The 13,320-nt window shown below is 44.6% G+C and overlaps 1 protein-coding gene across 1 annotated transcript; it reads right to left on the bottom strand.

Annotated features, from left to right (window-relative positions):
• Window positions 1–7,267: 7,267 nt before the first annotated feature.
• Window positions 7,268–7,906, bottom strand: LOC119260806 (protein kish-A). Its single transcript, XM_037529887.1, has one exon. It carries the CDS (start codon window positions 7,865–7,867, stop codon window positions 7,649–7,651), a length of 219 nt encoding a protein of 72 aa, XP_037385784.1. The 5' UTR covers window positions 7,868–7,906; the 3' UTR covers window positions 7,268–7,648.
• Window positions 7,907–13,320: the final 5,414 nt, after the last annotated feature.

The following is a 13,320-nucleotide window of genomic DNA, read 5'->3' as shown; positions in this document are numbered from 1 at the left end:
TGCCTATTAAATGCATTCCTATCTCAGATGCAGGGATGTACTCTAGCAGCCAGGAAACTGTCCATACTTGCTACATTATACACAGAGATAAGACCCAAGAGCCTTCTAACAGATCTTAAATTTAAAAAGAAATCCTGTCATTATTGATAACATAATTCAATAATCATTATTCATTACTTAAAGCAGCTGACTGTCCACAGCTGCCCACAAGTCTCAAAATGAAATAATGGTGTGTTATACATCCTCATGTCACTTTAGTTTTTTTTCCCATATTAACTTTATCATGCTCTTGTGCCATGTATTTTCTGTCTTTGACATGCCCTGACTATTTGTAATTAGAAGCTCAGTTTTCCTGTTTTTTTGTTTGTTTGTTTTCTAACTATTTCTTTTGCCATAGTCCTCTACCCCAAAAACAAGATCTAGCATCAGGTGATGTTCTATTGCATCATTAATATTGTTCAATTAATAAACAATTTGCCTAACAGGCCTATCTAGGGGATAAGATATATAAATCCTTGCGGGACACAACATTTGGTGAGCACTTCATAGAGACGTCCAGATTGTTGCACCATTCACACTTTCTTTGGCCCACTTATGCCTACCTCAGTCATTACCAGCCCCTCCTCTTGACCCCACCTTACTTCCCCCTCCATACACATCTACACACTCAATTTCTTTAGGCTCCTTAAAATCTGCTTATAAAATCAAAGACTAGGGAAATAAACATGAGACACAATCCCCCCCACCTTATAATCCTCCCCTTCCTGCAACACAGTACAACACCTGGTTTTTAGCTGGCTGCCTGGAATACAGTTAAGATGAAATAGGAGCAGCTGAAATCAATGGCATGCAAACAGAAGTTTCTTCTGGCGATGTCTAGGAAAGTCCATGAAAGTGCAGCTGGTCTGGGTCTTTTGCTCCCTGTCTTCTTTGTCCTTTCCTCCATCGTGCTGCCTGCTTGTAGGGTAAGGAAAAAGTATCAGGCTTTTCTGCCCTCCCGCCGTTAGGATAGATGACGGAACCCTGTGGTCCTGAATGCATGCCTGATGGCGGGCACCTGGAGTGGGTACACCTGGGCTGAGAGACTGAGTTTATAAGGGCGGCGTCACGGGGACGCCAGCAGAAGCCAAGAACGAACAGTAGCTGAGAGAACGCCAGAGAGCCCAGATAGAGCGAGGATTTGCTGGGGGCTGGGAGGACTGCCAGCCTCCTGGCCCCTCAGCACTCCAGCACCCCTGCCTGCCATATGCCTGGTGAATCTAAATGAAAGACCTGCAAAAGCCACTGAGGGCTCTGACCCCTCCTTTACCTGGTCTGCTGGATCAGAAAACCTGCTCCGTGTCCAATCCTGCCTCTACCCTGGTGTATATGGTTAGAGTTCCAGCCACTCTCTTGCTGTAAGGAGTCAGGGGCCATCCTCCAAGTGTGAGACAGAGACCTTTGTGGAACAGTCACCACACTCACCCACACGGTCTACCCCCACACCTTAATGTGAGAGAGAAACAAACTTCCATCTTTAAGCCAGTTATTTAGGATGTCTGTTATTTACATTCGAATCTGATCTTAACTATAGTCACGCCTTTGTGTTCATTTGCACCTGAAGCTGATTTTGCTTGTACCTGCCTTCAGACCAGGAATTCTTTAAGCACCTGGTAAGATCATGTGCTTCACAAATGTTTGACAAGCTAATTAAAAGACTAACTCCATCAGTTTTAAGTTCATTTTATTCACTTATTTAGTGCCAAAAATATAAGAATTTTAACAAATGAAAATCAAAAAAGGTATGTTTTATTTTTGTAAACAACTTGTTAGAGAATTCTAGAATCTAGGTTCAGAAGTCTGGTCACTGACTGTTCACTTTCTGTGACTCACTTTGCTTGTGTAGCGTAAGAAAAAAATGTACGAGGTTCTGCCCTCCTGCCATTAGGATAGATGAGGGAACCCTGTGGTCCTGAATGCATGCCTGATGGCAGGCACCTGAAGTGGGTACACCTGGGCTGAGAGACTGAGTTTATAAGGGCGGCGTCACGGGGACGCCAGCAGAAGCCAAGAACAAACGGAAGCCGAGAGCAGACGAAGAGAAGCAGAGAAGCTGAGAGTAGAGAAGCAGAGAGAACACCGGAGAGCCCAGAAAGAGTGAAGATTTGCTGGGGGCTGGGAGGACTGCCAGCACCCCTGCCTGCCATATGCCTGGTAAATCTAAATAAAAGACCTGCAAAACCATTGAGGGCTCTGACTCCTCCTTTACCTCGTCTGCTGGATCAGAAAACCTGCTCCATGTCCTGTCCTGCCCCTACAGCTTGTTTGTAAAATTTCCCCTTTATCTCCAGGAGCTGAGGGAACAGAGCAAGAGGAAAGCCCAGTGGATGCTCTGCTTCTAGCCCTCAAGGCCCTTCTTCATCCTATGAGTTCTACATTTAGAATTCCACTTAAGATTTTGTTTTATAAAAGGGTTTCACTAAGAAAATAAAGAATCGTAAAAATCACTGAACCAAGTCATCTATAAGATCCCTTTCAGCTGCAACATCTTGTGCTTGAGACTCCTGCGTGACCAGAATGAGGCAGGTGTGGCACCCTGAGAGCTGAGTCAGTTGGGAGTGGCATTGTCTGGGATGTGTTGCCAGAGGCAAAGCCCGAGCTGAGTGGCAGAAGACAGAATCAGGAGGGAAGATGTCAGATCTACCAGGATGTTGTCAGTACAAGGTTGTTTTTCTGTGTGGCCCCTTATGCATTAAAAAAAAGGTCAATTCAGAGAACAGACATTTGCTTGATAGATGCATATCGGTGAATGGTATAACGTTACAACTGAACGTGCCTCCTGGATGCACCTCATCTCATTTATTCACATGACGTTTAACCAGAGGAAAGCCGCAGCAAAGCCCAAGCGCAGCAGCTTGCCCACATGCTGTGCTCGCTGGAGTGGGCCTGGCTGCAGAGGTCAATGCCCCCATTCTGGCCTCAGCTCTGTTCCTTCATCAAGTCATTTGCCCTCACAAGTCTCAGTTTCCTCTCCAGTAAATGAGCTAGTTGGTCTAGATAATCTTTAAAATACTTTGAGATCTGAAATCCCAGGGTCTGATGTGTGCAATATGGGATAGGGTGGTCCATTGCTTCTTCCCACTCGTGACATCTTAACATGTCTCTGGAAGAGGAAACTGGCCCAGTGCATCACTTCTGCACTCTCTTCACCTTTGACCCATGCCATGTCCACAGAGGTGCTAACCCATCTGGTTCTAACTCGGGAGGATGAATGGGCATGTGCAAATATGCCCTTCTTACTTAACTCAGAGGGCAAGTGATTGGCCCCCACTGCTGCTCAGGAACAACCCCTTTGGGAGGGTGTGCTTGCCTGCATGCTAACTGCCTGAGACAGTATCATCCCTCATCCGGGGCCTCAGCACAGCCCTCTTGGCTCCACTCCCAATGACACATGCTGCGGCCTGGCCTAGTGCGACTTCCTCTCCCAGTCTGAATGCACACCGCAACCGGCCAGGCCAAGCAGATGGTTGAGGTGGGCATGAGCTTCTGCCCACAGGTCGGCATCAAAGGGAGTATGTCTGTCCTGCTGACTCTTTCATAAAAACCACCTTGTGAGGGAGGGACTTTATTCCCGTTTTAAAGATGAAGAGACTGAGAGTGAGAGTTTAACGTGCCCATGACCTCACAGTTGGGCAATATTATCCACCTGGCAGGGTTAATGTCAGAATGGTATGAGCTGTTGTGCTTTTCAAGCTTGTGTCTTTGAGGCCTGACCTCATGACAATACATGAGGACCATGTATTGCAGGAAGGAGGGGGAGAGGGAGAAGCCCCCATCAGCAGCCTGCTGAATGAAGGGAGAAACATTTCCTCAAAGTCACATCTCTAAGAACGTTCTATTCCTCAAGCAGTTTGCTCAGTAGCAGCTGGCCGAGCAGAGGTCAGCAGTGGGAACACCAGGTTCCCAAGGAAACCACTTTCCTCAGCTCATGCTTGATGCTGAGGCTGACAATGATTTTGTGGAGTGGGGGCGGGCAGGCTTGCAGTCTGGCCCAGTTTTTCTCCAGAGGTGGAGATGACCTGGAAGCCACTTCTAGCGCACCCCCAACCTCCCCATCTTTTAATCTCCCTACCCTCTCACCCCTAACAGAAGAAAAAAACTTCATGTGGCAAAACTGTCAGCTTCCAGTGGAAGGAAAGAAACACCTTCAGATTCCAGCAGCCCCAAGTTTAAATGTTACTTCTTTCAACTGTCTGGATCAGGAGTCCTTAGCCCTGGCAGCCCATAGAATTCCCCTGGGATGGATTTAAAAAACAATGATGTCTGGCCCCATCCTTCCCTGTGGGGAACCAGAATCTCTGGGTTGGGCTGCAGCGCCAGGCTGGGCCATTATGTTTACCTGGATGACTATTACCTGCTGCCCATGATCTCCATGTGACAGGGGGTGTGTGGTGACTTCCTTCCAGCACTTAACATAGTTCTTAACATTCAACGGCGGTTCAAATAATGTCTGCTGAATAAAATCAAAGAGTAGTAACTTGAAATTAAGGATTTGAGTTGAAAAACTTGATACATTTTTACATTGAAAATTAAGTTTGTGTTTGCATGTGTGTGTGGTAGCTGGACTACATATTAACACACAGCTAATGCCATTCTGACATCAGCCTTGCGAGGAGACACTACCACCCCAGGCGAGTTAGTAAAACTCTGAGGCTCAGTTTTGTCATCTTTAAAATGGAGATAACACGCCTCCCCCAGAAGGTTGTTAAAAAGACAAACTGAAATTTTCCTCGCACTTGGCACAGTGCCTGGCCCATAGCGAGGGTTCAAGAAGTCTAACTATCAGGACTGTAATTATCATCATCATTCCCATGTCTTACAGAGGGTAAACTGAGGCTCAGCAAGGCGACCTACCCAAGCTCCCTCAGGGTTAGGACTCAAGGCATCTCTCATTCTTTGATATACCATGTGGAGAACAGTTCTTTGAAATGGAGGGGGGGAAAAAATCAATATCAGGGCCTCCCCGGTGGCGCAATGGTTGAGCGCTGGGTTGCCAAGCTGCCCGCAGCCTCTGCAGCGCCAGTTCAAGCCCCGGCTGCTCCCCGGCCACCGGAGGAGGGTCCCACATGGCGTGCAGACCTCTCCTGCCGCCCGCTGCTCCCCTCAGCAGTGTACTTCGGTCCTTCTGCCTGCTCTGCTCCCCGCTCTGGCTCTGGTGAATTCTCTCACCCTCCCGTGCTTCTGACTGTACCCAGTGCTTGTATAAGTGAATAAATAAATCTTTAAAAAAAAAAAATCAGTATCAGCCACTTTTCCAAATGGGAACATAAGTGCGGAAGAGAGGTGATCTGGAAACCATGGAACTGATGGGCCTGTGCTACGCAGGGGCCCGAGCACCCGACCAGGAACCAGGGAGTTCTCTCTGCTCCCACATGGGCCCCCTGGGGGCTTTCGGCAGACCTCATCTGCTCTGGTGCCTCACCTTCTGGCCCTAGGGCAACAATTGTGAGATCACTTGGTCTTCTGCGGCCCTGGCAGACCGGGACAGCGTGTGCAGATCCAGGGTCCTCCCAGCAAGGCCAGTGTACAGAGCTGCCTGTGGTCTCCCACACATCCACACTGAGCCCAAACACAGACGATGCCCATCAGCCTCCCCTGCCTCCAGAACTCCTGCCTCCCCAAGGAGCCAAAGAAAGATGAGGTACCCCAGAGACTCCCCCCCTTAGCCCAGGCTGCCCACATTCATTATGCACATCCTGACCTGGAGCTCAGGGGAGCCTATTCCAGGAGATGATGGGCTCAGGTCCTTCCTCTGGAGCATTCTGCAAGGTGGTAAATAGACACTAACGAGTCTCTGGCTTCTCCTTGATGTGCCAAAGTGTCTCTCACTGGCTTTGCCAGTCGCCGAGCACCATTCTTCCAGGAAAAGCAGCTCTGGCCATCTTCTAAGTCCAGGAAGAAAAGCAAACTAGGCAGAGAGTATATTAAATACTAGGCAGAGAGTATAGAAATCAAAGGGGGAAAAAAAAAGACCCTGAAACCATTAACTATTTCTGAGTGATTTTTTTTCCCCTGTGTTATCCTACGATTCTTTTTTTTTTTTTTTAAATAGTGAGTAGGTATTATTTTCCTAAAGAGAAAATGTCCACAGCAGCCTCTTGTGTATATCCAGGCAGGAGTTCATGAAGAGGGGAATTGCCTCAGCATCTTGCTTTTATCTTTGTTGCTGCCTTGAGGATCTAAGTGGTGGGTAGGGAAGGGTCATGAGAAAAGCACGGCACCTGTGCCAGCAGGGAAAAGACCCAGACTCCAGTAACAGGGCCACCACTGCTGCCTTAGATGAGAGGTGGGGTCAGCCCACCCCACCCTGAGGCCACCTGTAGCTCAGCATGTTCCATATCACCCACACCTCTGGTGCAGGGATGACTGCCATGGCCTCTGGCCAGGCCTGAGTGGCTCTCCACAGTGTCTCTCCCACAGCCACTCACTTCTGCCATGAGTTTCAGGACAGGGCACTAACTGCTGACCAGAAAATCTTTTGTTTAATTGTATTATTTTTTTATTGAGGTAACGTTGGTCTACAATATTGTACATCGTTCAGAGGCATAGGTTCTTATAACTTCAGATGTCTGTAACCACACCACACTCCATACCAACGCATAAATTATCCTCTACTTTGCTTCCCACCTCCATCCTTCCCCTCTGGTAACCTCAGTTCTGCAGTCAGATTTCTAGAGTTTGTTTTAGTTCAGTTTTGTCAGCTCCTTTGTTTTGTTTCTCTGTATTTAACATATGGATGAAACATTCCAGCTTTTGTCTTTCTTCTTCTGACTTAATTCATTTACTATCATCACATGCATGTTGTTAAAAATGGCATGATTTCATCTTTTTTATTGCTGAGTAGTATTCCATTGTGTACACACACATGCACACACACACAATCTTTTTAATCTGCTCATCTGTTGTTGGGCATTTATGTTGGTTCCATAACTTGGCCATTATAAACAGTGCTGCACAACCAGACACTTTTTAGCATTTTTGTCTGTTAAATCATTATCTCGTCCTTACAAATCCAGAGACAGAGCTTCACAGACCCCAGAGCAGTGAGGAAGAATGGCTTCCCTTTATAGCCCACCCCCAGTGTAGTCTGTGCATGCTGTAACACATAGGACCTTTATATGCCACAACATTGTGATTTACAAGAGAAAGATTCAGATGAATTATATGTATTTCTCATATACATATTTTTTATATTCTTCACAGTCAACATTTTATTTTTTTTTTCTCATTCTATAAAGATTTATCATTTCCAAATCACAGTGAAAGAAACTTGAGTTATTTACCAATTTTGTTTCTACTATGTGCTCTAAGATACCTTACCAAAAGCTGGTATCTGACACAACAGAATGACATTTGCAGAATGCAATATTGTAGTGACAGTACTGAGGTTGTTACAGACATATTAAACTCTTCTGTATTAAATGGTTACATCCTAATTATTTATATAGAACATTGGTCCAGTAACAAAAAATAGAGACCAGCAGCTGGAAATTTATCTCATTCAGTGTTCCGAGATAAAAGGGTAAACCATTCTTTCCATTATTTTCTGTTGATAAGTCCTTTTATATATTGAAATCTGATCGCTATTAAATTCTGGCATTTTGCCAAGCTACTGTATGAAGAGGATGCTGAAGGCCATCACTATACAGCACACTGCTACATAAGGACTCTTCCGTTCACCAATTCTGGCACACTTCCAAAATATGCCCAACAATCCAGTTTTATTTCTGTCCAGGATGCTGGGTGCCAAAGATCGGATATAAGCACAGGTACATATAAGCAGCAAGATTACAGTCAGAAGACTCTGAAAATTGAAAATGGCAGACATAGTGAGGCCGGCGAAGCCCCAGCCACATCACCCTTCCGGGCCCGGGGCGGAAGGCCACAGTCAACATTTTAAAGATTTGCTCACACTCTCTATATCAACTTTCTTGCCTGCCATTCACTCTTCACCACTTTGCAGTCCTGGTTGTACACTTCACCAAAAATATTCTCTCAAGACAGTCAATAGCCTCTCATCATTAAATCCAATAGACACCTATCCGTGCCCATTTGACGTGTCTTTTCAGCAGCACATGACCCCTTAAAATTCTGTTGCCTTTCTACCAGGACTCCCATTTTTCTCCTACTTCTCAGACTACTCATTCCTGTTCCCTTCTTCCTTCCTCCTCCATTGCTCCTTGATAAATGGGTCATCCTCCTCACTCTCTCCATTCACCCCAAGCATCCACGCTCACACTCGTCTCTGCCAGATTTCCATCTCCCACCCAGACCTCTCACCAAGATTTGGACAGTGGTCTCTCCTCAAGTTCTCTGAACCCGAACTCAATGTTCCCTTCTTGTGTTACAAAGCTGTCCCCTCCCTGTGTTACATGCAAGACTTAATGACACCTCTGTCAGGCAGACACATACAGAAGACACCCACACATTCAATCTAGCACTGAACTCTGTCAATTCTACTGCTCAGTACTATCTTCAATTGTCCACTTGTCTCTCCCTCACAACCACCATCTAACTTCAGGATTCTGTTGTGCCCTGCAGATGCTTTGAGAGGCCTCAACCAATCTCACTTTCCTCAATGTGCCTTGCCTCTTTCAGTTCATCCTCCACCTCAAAGCTGGAAGAAGTGTTCAAAAACTGAAATCTGCTCATCACTCCCTTGCTTTACTTTTTTTTAAAAAAGATTTATTTATTTCTGCATATAAGAAATGGGCCAGAGGTGGGGGCAGTAAGAGGATTCACCAGAGACAGAGTGGGGAGCAGAACAAGCAGATGTACTGAAATACACTGCTGAGGGGAGCAGTGGGCGAGTCTGGAGAGGTCTGCTGCACCATGTGGGTCACCTCCCTGCCCGGGGATCGAACTCGTGCTGTAGTGGCTGCAGATAGCTTCATAGTGCTAAGACTAACCCCTTGCACCACCAGGGAGGCCCCTCATTCCCTTGCTTTAAATTACATTAATGGAATCCTCCTAGATTCAAGCTCATTATCAAGCCCTAGAGGATTCTTGTTCATTCAGTCCTGCCTATTTTTCTAGCATATTTTAGCACTCTTCATGCCCATCCTGTGTTTCCTGCTCTAACCATACTAAAATAGGTTGCAGTTCTGGTACCATGCCAACTTTTCACCTCCATATACATTTACACTGCTGTTCCTCTACTTGGAAAGCCTCCTCTAACATTGTTGATCACTCAGTGCAGGTATAATATCCTATAGGAAGATTTCCTTCAATCTTTAATCCATAATCCTGGGTTGGGGATGAAAACAGACAATAACCCTTCCTTCCTATGCACACTACTCTACAGTCTATCCCCTACAATATGTCCCCCTTTAACGTTAATATCCTTAAAGACATGCATTGTCTTTTTCATCTTTGTACTTGCAGTTCCTCAAACTGCCATGTAACTTAGATACAGGCAATGCTCACTGGAAGGATGAGTAGGATGGTGGGTGGATGATAGAGTGGATATGAATGAATATGTAGATGATTGAAACTCAAATGGAATTGCAGTCAAAGAAGTTGTCTTCCACTCCCATCCTTCAAGGTCTCACACCCCAGAAATGAAAGAGTAACCTGGCAAAATGGCTCCCAAGCCCTGTGCCAAGCAAAGTCCCAAAAGTTATCTGGGAGAAGCATGTGGTAAAATGGAGAAGCAAAACAAGGTTTGATAACGTGCTGTAATTTTTACAGGGGTTATGTACAGGCTGGCATGAAAAAAAAGATTCAGAAGGTGCTGACTTTTATTTAAAGTTATATCCACATATACATTCTAAAACAATGCAGAGAGCACAGTTCTACCCAACAAATGGCATAAATGTTCCATTGGGTACAACTCATACCACTCCATGTCAAATCATAAAGATCTTTGACTAAGGGAATCTCCTAAACCAAATACTTGCTTTGACACACACAAAAAAATTTAATTAGTATGCTGGGAAAAGAACTCATGACTTAGTTCTCTATTCTCTCTGCTCAAGGCCTGAAAATTGATGAAAACGACTGACTGCCACCATAATATAGAAAATGATACTGAGTTCTTACTTAGTGTGGGCCTCTGTGCCTCCCTCCCCCAGAACTCACATTTCACACGACAGCTACCCTCACACCTCCTCCTTCATCTGATCCTCATGACAACCCTGGAGGAGGGCAGGTATTTTTATCCTGAGTACACAGTTCAGGAAAGCAAATGGAAGGAAAAGAGAGGACTATGAGCTGAAGTAAAGCTAATGTCAGTCCTACTTTGGGACAATTTGAATAGAAAGTTGCCAAGAGACAACCACCAGCAAATACCTGACGGAAACAGAAACTACCCTCCTCCTGTCTGGTGGAGATGTCCCTCCAGAGCTAACCTGGAGGAGTACCTTCCTTTCCCATCTCTCTTCCTTTCTCTTCCTTTTTCTTCCTTCTCTTACATTCACTCTCCACACTCATGACACTTTCGCGTCTCTGAAAAGCTTTGTTTCTGGCACACATTGAGGTAATCTTGTTTTATTTTTATTATTTTTTTTATTTTTTTTTAAAGATTTATTTATTTGTGCAAGCACTGGGTACAGTCAGAAACGCGGGAGGGTGAGAGAATTCACCAGAGCCAGAGCAGGGAGCAGAGCAGGCAGAAGGAGCGAAGTACACTGCTGAGGGGAGCAGCGGGCGGCAGGAGAGGTCTGCGCACCATGTGGGACCCTCCTCCGGTGGCCAGGGAGCAGCCAGGGATCGAACCGGTGCTGCAGAGGCTGCGGACAGCTTGGCAACCCAGCGCTCAACCGCTGCGCCACCAGGGAGGCCCGAGGTAATCTTATTTTAAAGTCTCTGTATCTGCTATTCCCTGTGCCTGGAACTCTTTCTATAAGAAACTCTTTCTAATCCTTCAGGTCTCTGTTTAAATATTAGTTCCTTAGAGACACACTCCTTTTACACTGTTGCTAATAATTAGTAAGACATCTCCTGTTCTCTCTTCCATCCCATTACAGTGATTTGTTTCTGCAGAATAAATTCTATGTCTAAAAGGAATCAATTAAGCTTTCTGAAAAATTAATGTGACCCCTACTTTCTCAGATATTATCTTTTGCAACTGTGTAATCTCTTAGAGAGGATTTTGTATTCTGGAAGCATTTTGCAACATAGGTCATATGTTCTGGAAAATGACACTGATCTCGCTGCTATGAGTCTCAACAGTGCTGACTTCCTTCTCTATCCTTAGATAGGTAAATTCTGCTGGATTTACCCAAGAGTTGTCAAAGACTCATCTTTCTAGTAATACATTCCAACTATGAAAATATTGTAATTACAGTTGTTGTGCAATTTACCATTGGTCAGGAACTGTTAACTGGATTATGTTGTTTTATATAAAGACTACATTTCCCAGAGTCCCTTGGCTCTAGGTACAGTCATGTGACTACATACTGGCCAATAGACTCTGAATTAAGTGACATGTGCAACTGCCAGATCAGGTCCTTAAAAGGAAGAGGTGTGTCCTCACTTTTCCCTTCTCTTCCTGCTTGCCTGATTATAACATGGAGGAGATGATGAGCCATTTCCAACCTAGTGGATGACCACATTTAGTGACGGCAGATCAGGAATGTGGATCCCTGCTACCATAGGCCTGATTATTTTCCTAGTCTGCTCACCCCCAGACCTTTACATGAGAAAGAAATGAAATTCTCTCTTGCCTAAGCTGTTGTTATTTGAGTCTCTCTGTTACAGCAGCCAACCTATAATCTAATAGAATCTGAAATTATAATATTTTTTTATTTACTGTATATTATTCTCTATTGCCTCCAGAAAACAAATTTTGAGAGGATAGACACCTTTATCCTTGACTATTACATTATCTCATTAGACAATAAATAAATATTTGATACAGGAATAAATAAGTGAAAACTTTGTAAGTCATTTGTTTTCAGTGACTGACTTTCTATCCAGTCTTTTGTTTCTCTCATCTCTTTTGAGATGACCCTCTTTTCAGCTCTTCTGCCCCTGTTAAAATTGACTTCTCAGTACAGGGATGCTATCATACCCTGTACATGTACATGAGAGTTTGAAAATGTTCTAGTCTTGGTTTAGAGCAATCATCCAACAGAAATACAATGCAGACCACAAATGGCAACTCACATGTAATTTTAAAAATTACAGTAGTCACAACACATTTAAAAAGTAAAATGAAACTAGTGATGGAATTAAGTTTAATAGTATACTTAATATTTCAAAATTTTATCACTTCAACATGTCATCAGTATAAAAATTATTAAAATATTTTACATTCTTTTTTCATTATTAAATCTTTGTATTTTACTCTTACATCTCAATTCAGAGTAACCACATTTCAAGGGCTTAGTAGCCACAGTGGCTGGTAACTATCACATTAGACAGCATAAGTCTGAAGGAAAAGGTATTAAATCAGATAATTTAAGTTCTGTCCTAGGCCACCTTCAGTTTCCTCCTCCATAAAATGGGACTAGTTATACCTGATTCACATTGTTTGGAGAAGATTTATAAAATGTATCTAAGTGAAAGTGTTGCATAAATGTAGAACAGTATGGTGTTTGTTTTGTTTTCAGTAAAATTAAAAGTATTGGGCCTCCCCGGTGGTGCAGCAGATTGAGCGCAGCGCTGTGAAGCTGTCCACAGTCTCTGCAGTGTGGGTTTGAGCCCAGCCGGCCAGCCGGCGAGAATCCCACATGGTGCAGCAGACCTCTCCTGTCATACCCGCTGCTCCCCTCAGCAGTGTATTTCGGTCCTTCCGCCTGTTCTGCTCCCCGCTCTGTCTCTGGTGAATCCTCTCACTCTCCCGTGCCTCTGGCCTGTACCCCAGCTCTTGTATAAAATAAATAAATCTTTTTTAAAAAAATTAAAAGTATTTTCAGGACATTCTCCCTGTGCAGTATACGCCTCCTTATTAATATCAGAGTCATTCAGCAAAACTAGGAAAAAAGGCCTACCTGGTGGCGCAAGGGGTTAAGACGCAAACTATGAAGCTGTCCACAGCCACTGCAGTGCGAGTGCATCCCCAGCTGGCCGGGGACCAACCCACACGATGCAGCAGACCTCTCCTGACTCGCCCGCTGCTGCCCTCAGCAGTGTACTTCAGTCAATCTGCCTGTTCTGCTCCCCACTCTGTCTGGTGAATCCTCTTGTGGTGAATCCAATGTGATAAGATTGCTTTCCAAAAGCCACCACTCTAGCCTGTACCCCAGTTCTTATATGCATAAATAAATAAATCTTTAAACAAAAAATAGGCAAAAAGAAGAGCTCAGCTTCTTGGCAAATGGATAAATTCATTATGAC

Source organism: Talpa occidentalis, unplaced genomic scaffold (genome assembly GCF_014898055.3).
Source record: "Talpa occidentalis isolate TD23 unplaced genomic scaffold, MPIMG_talOcc4v2.1 talOcc4.6, whole genome shotgun sequence".
In the NCBI taxonomy this organism is placed as follows: domain Eukaryota; kingdom Metazoa; phylum Chordata; class Mammalia; order Eulipotyphla; family Talpidae; genus Talpa; species Talpa occidentalis.
The sequence above is the reverse complement of the archived record's forward strand: the minus strand, read 5'-3'. Positions and strand labels throughout refer to the sequence as shown.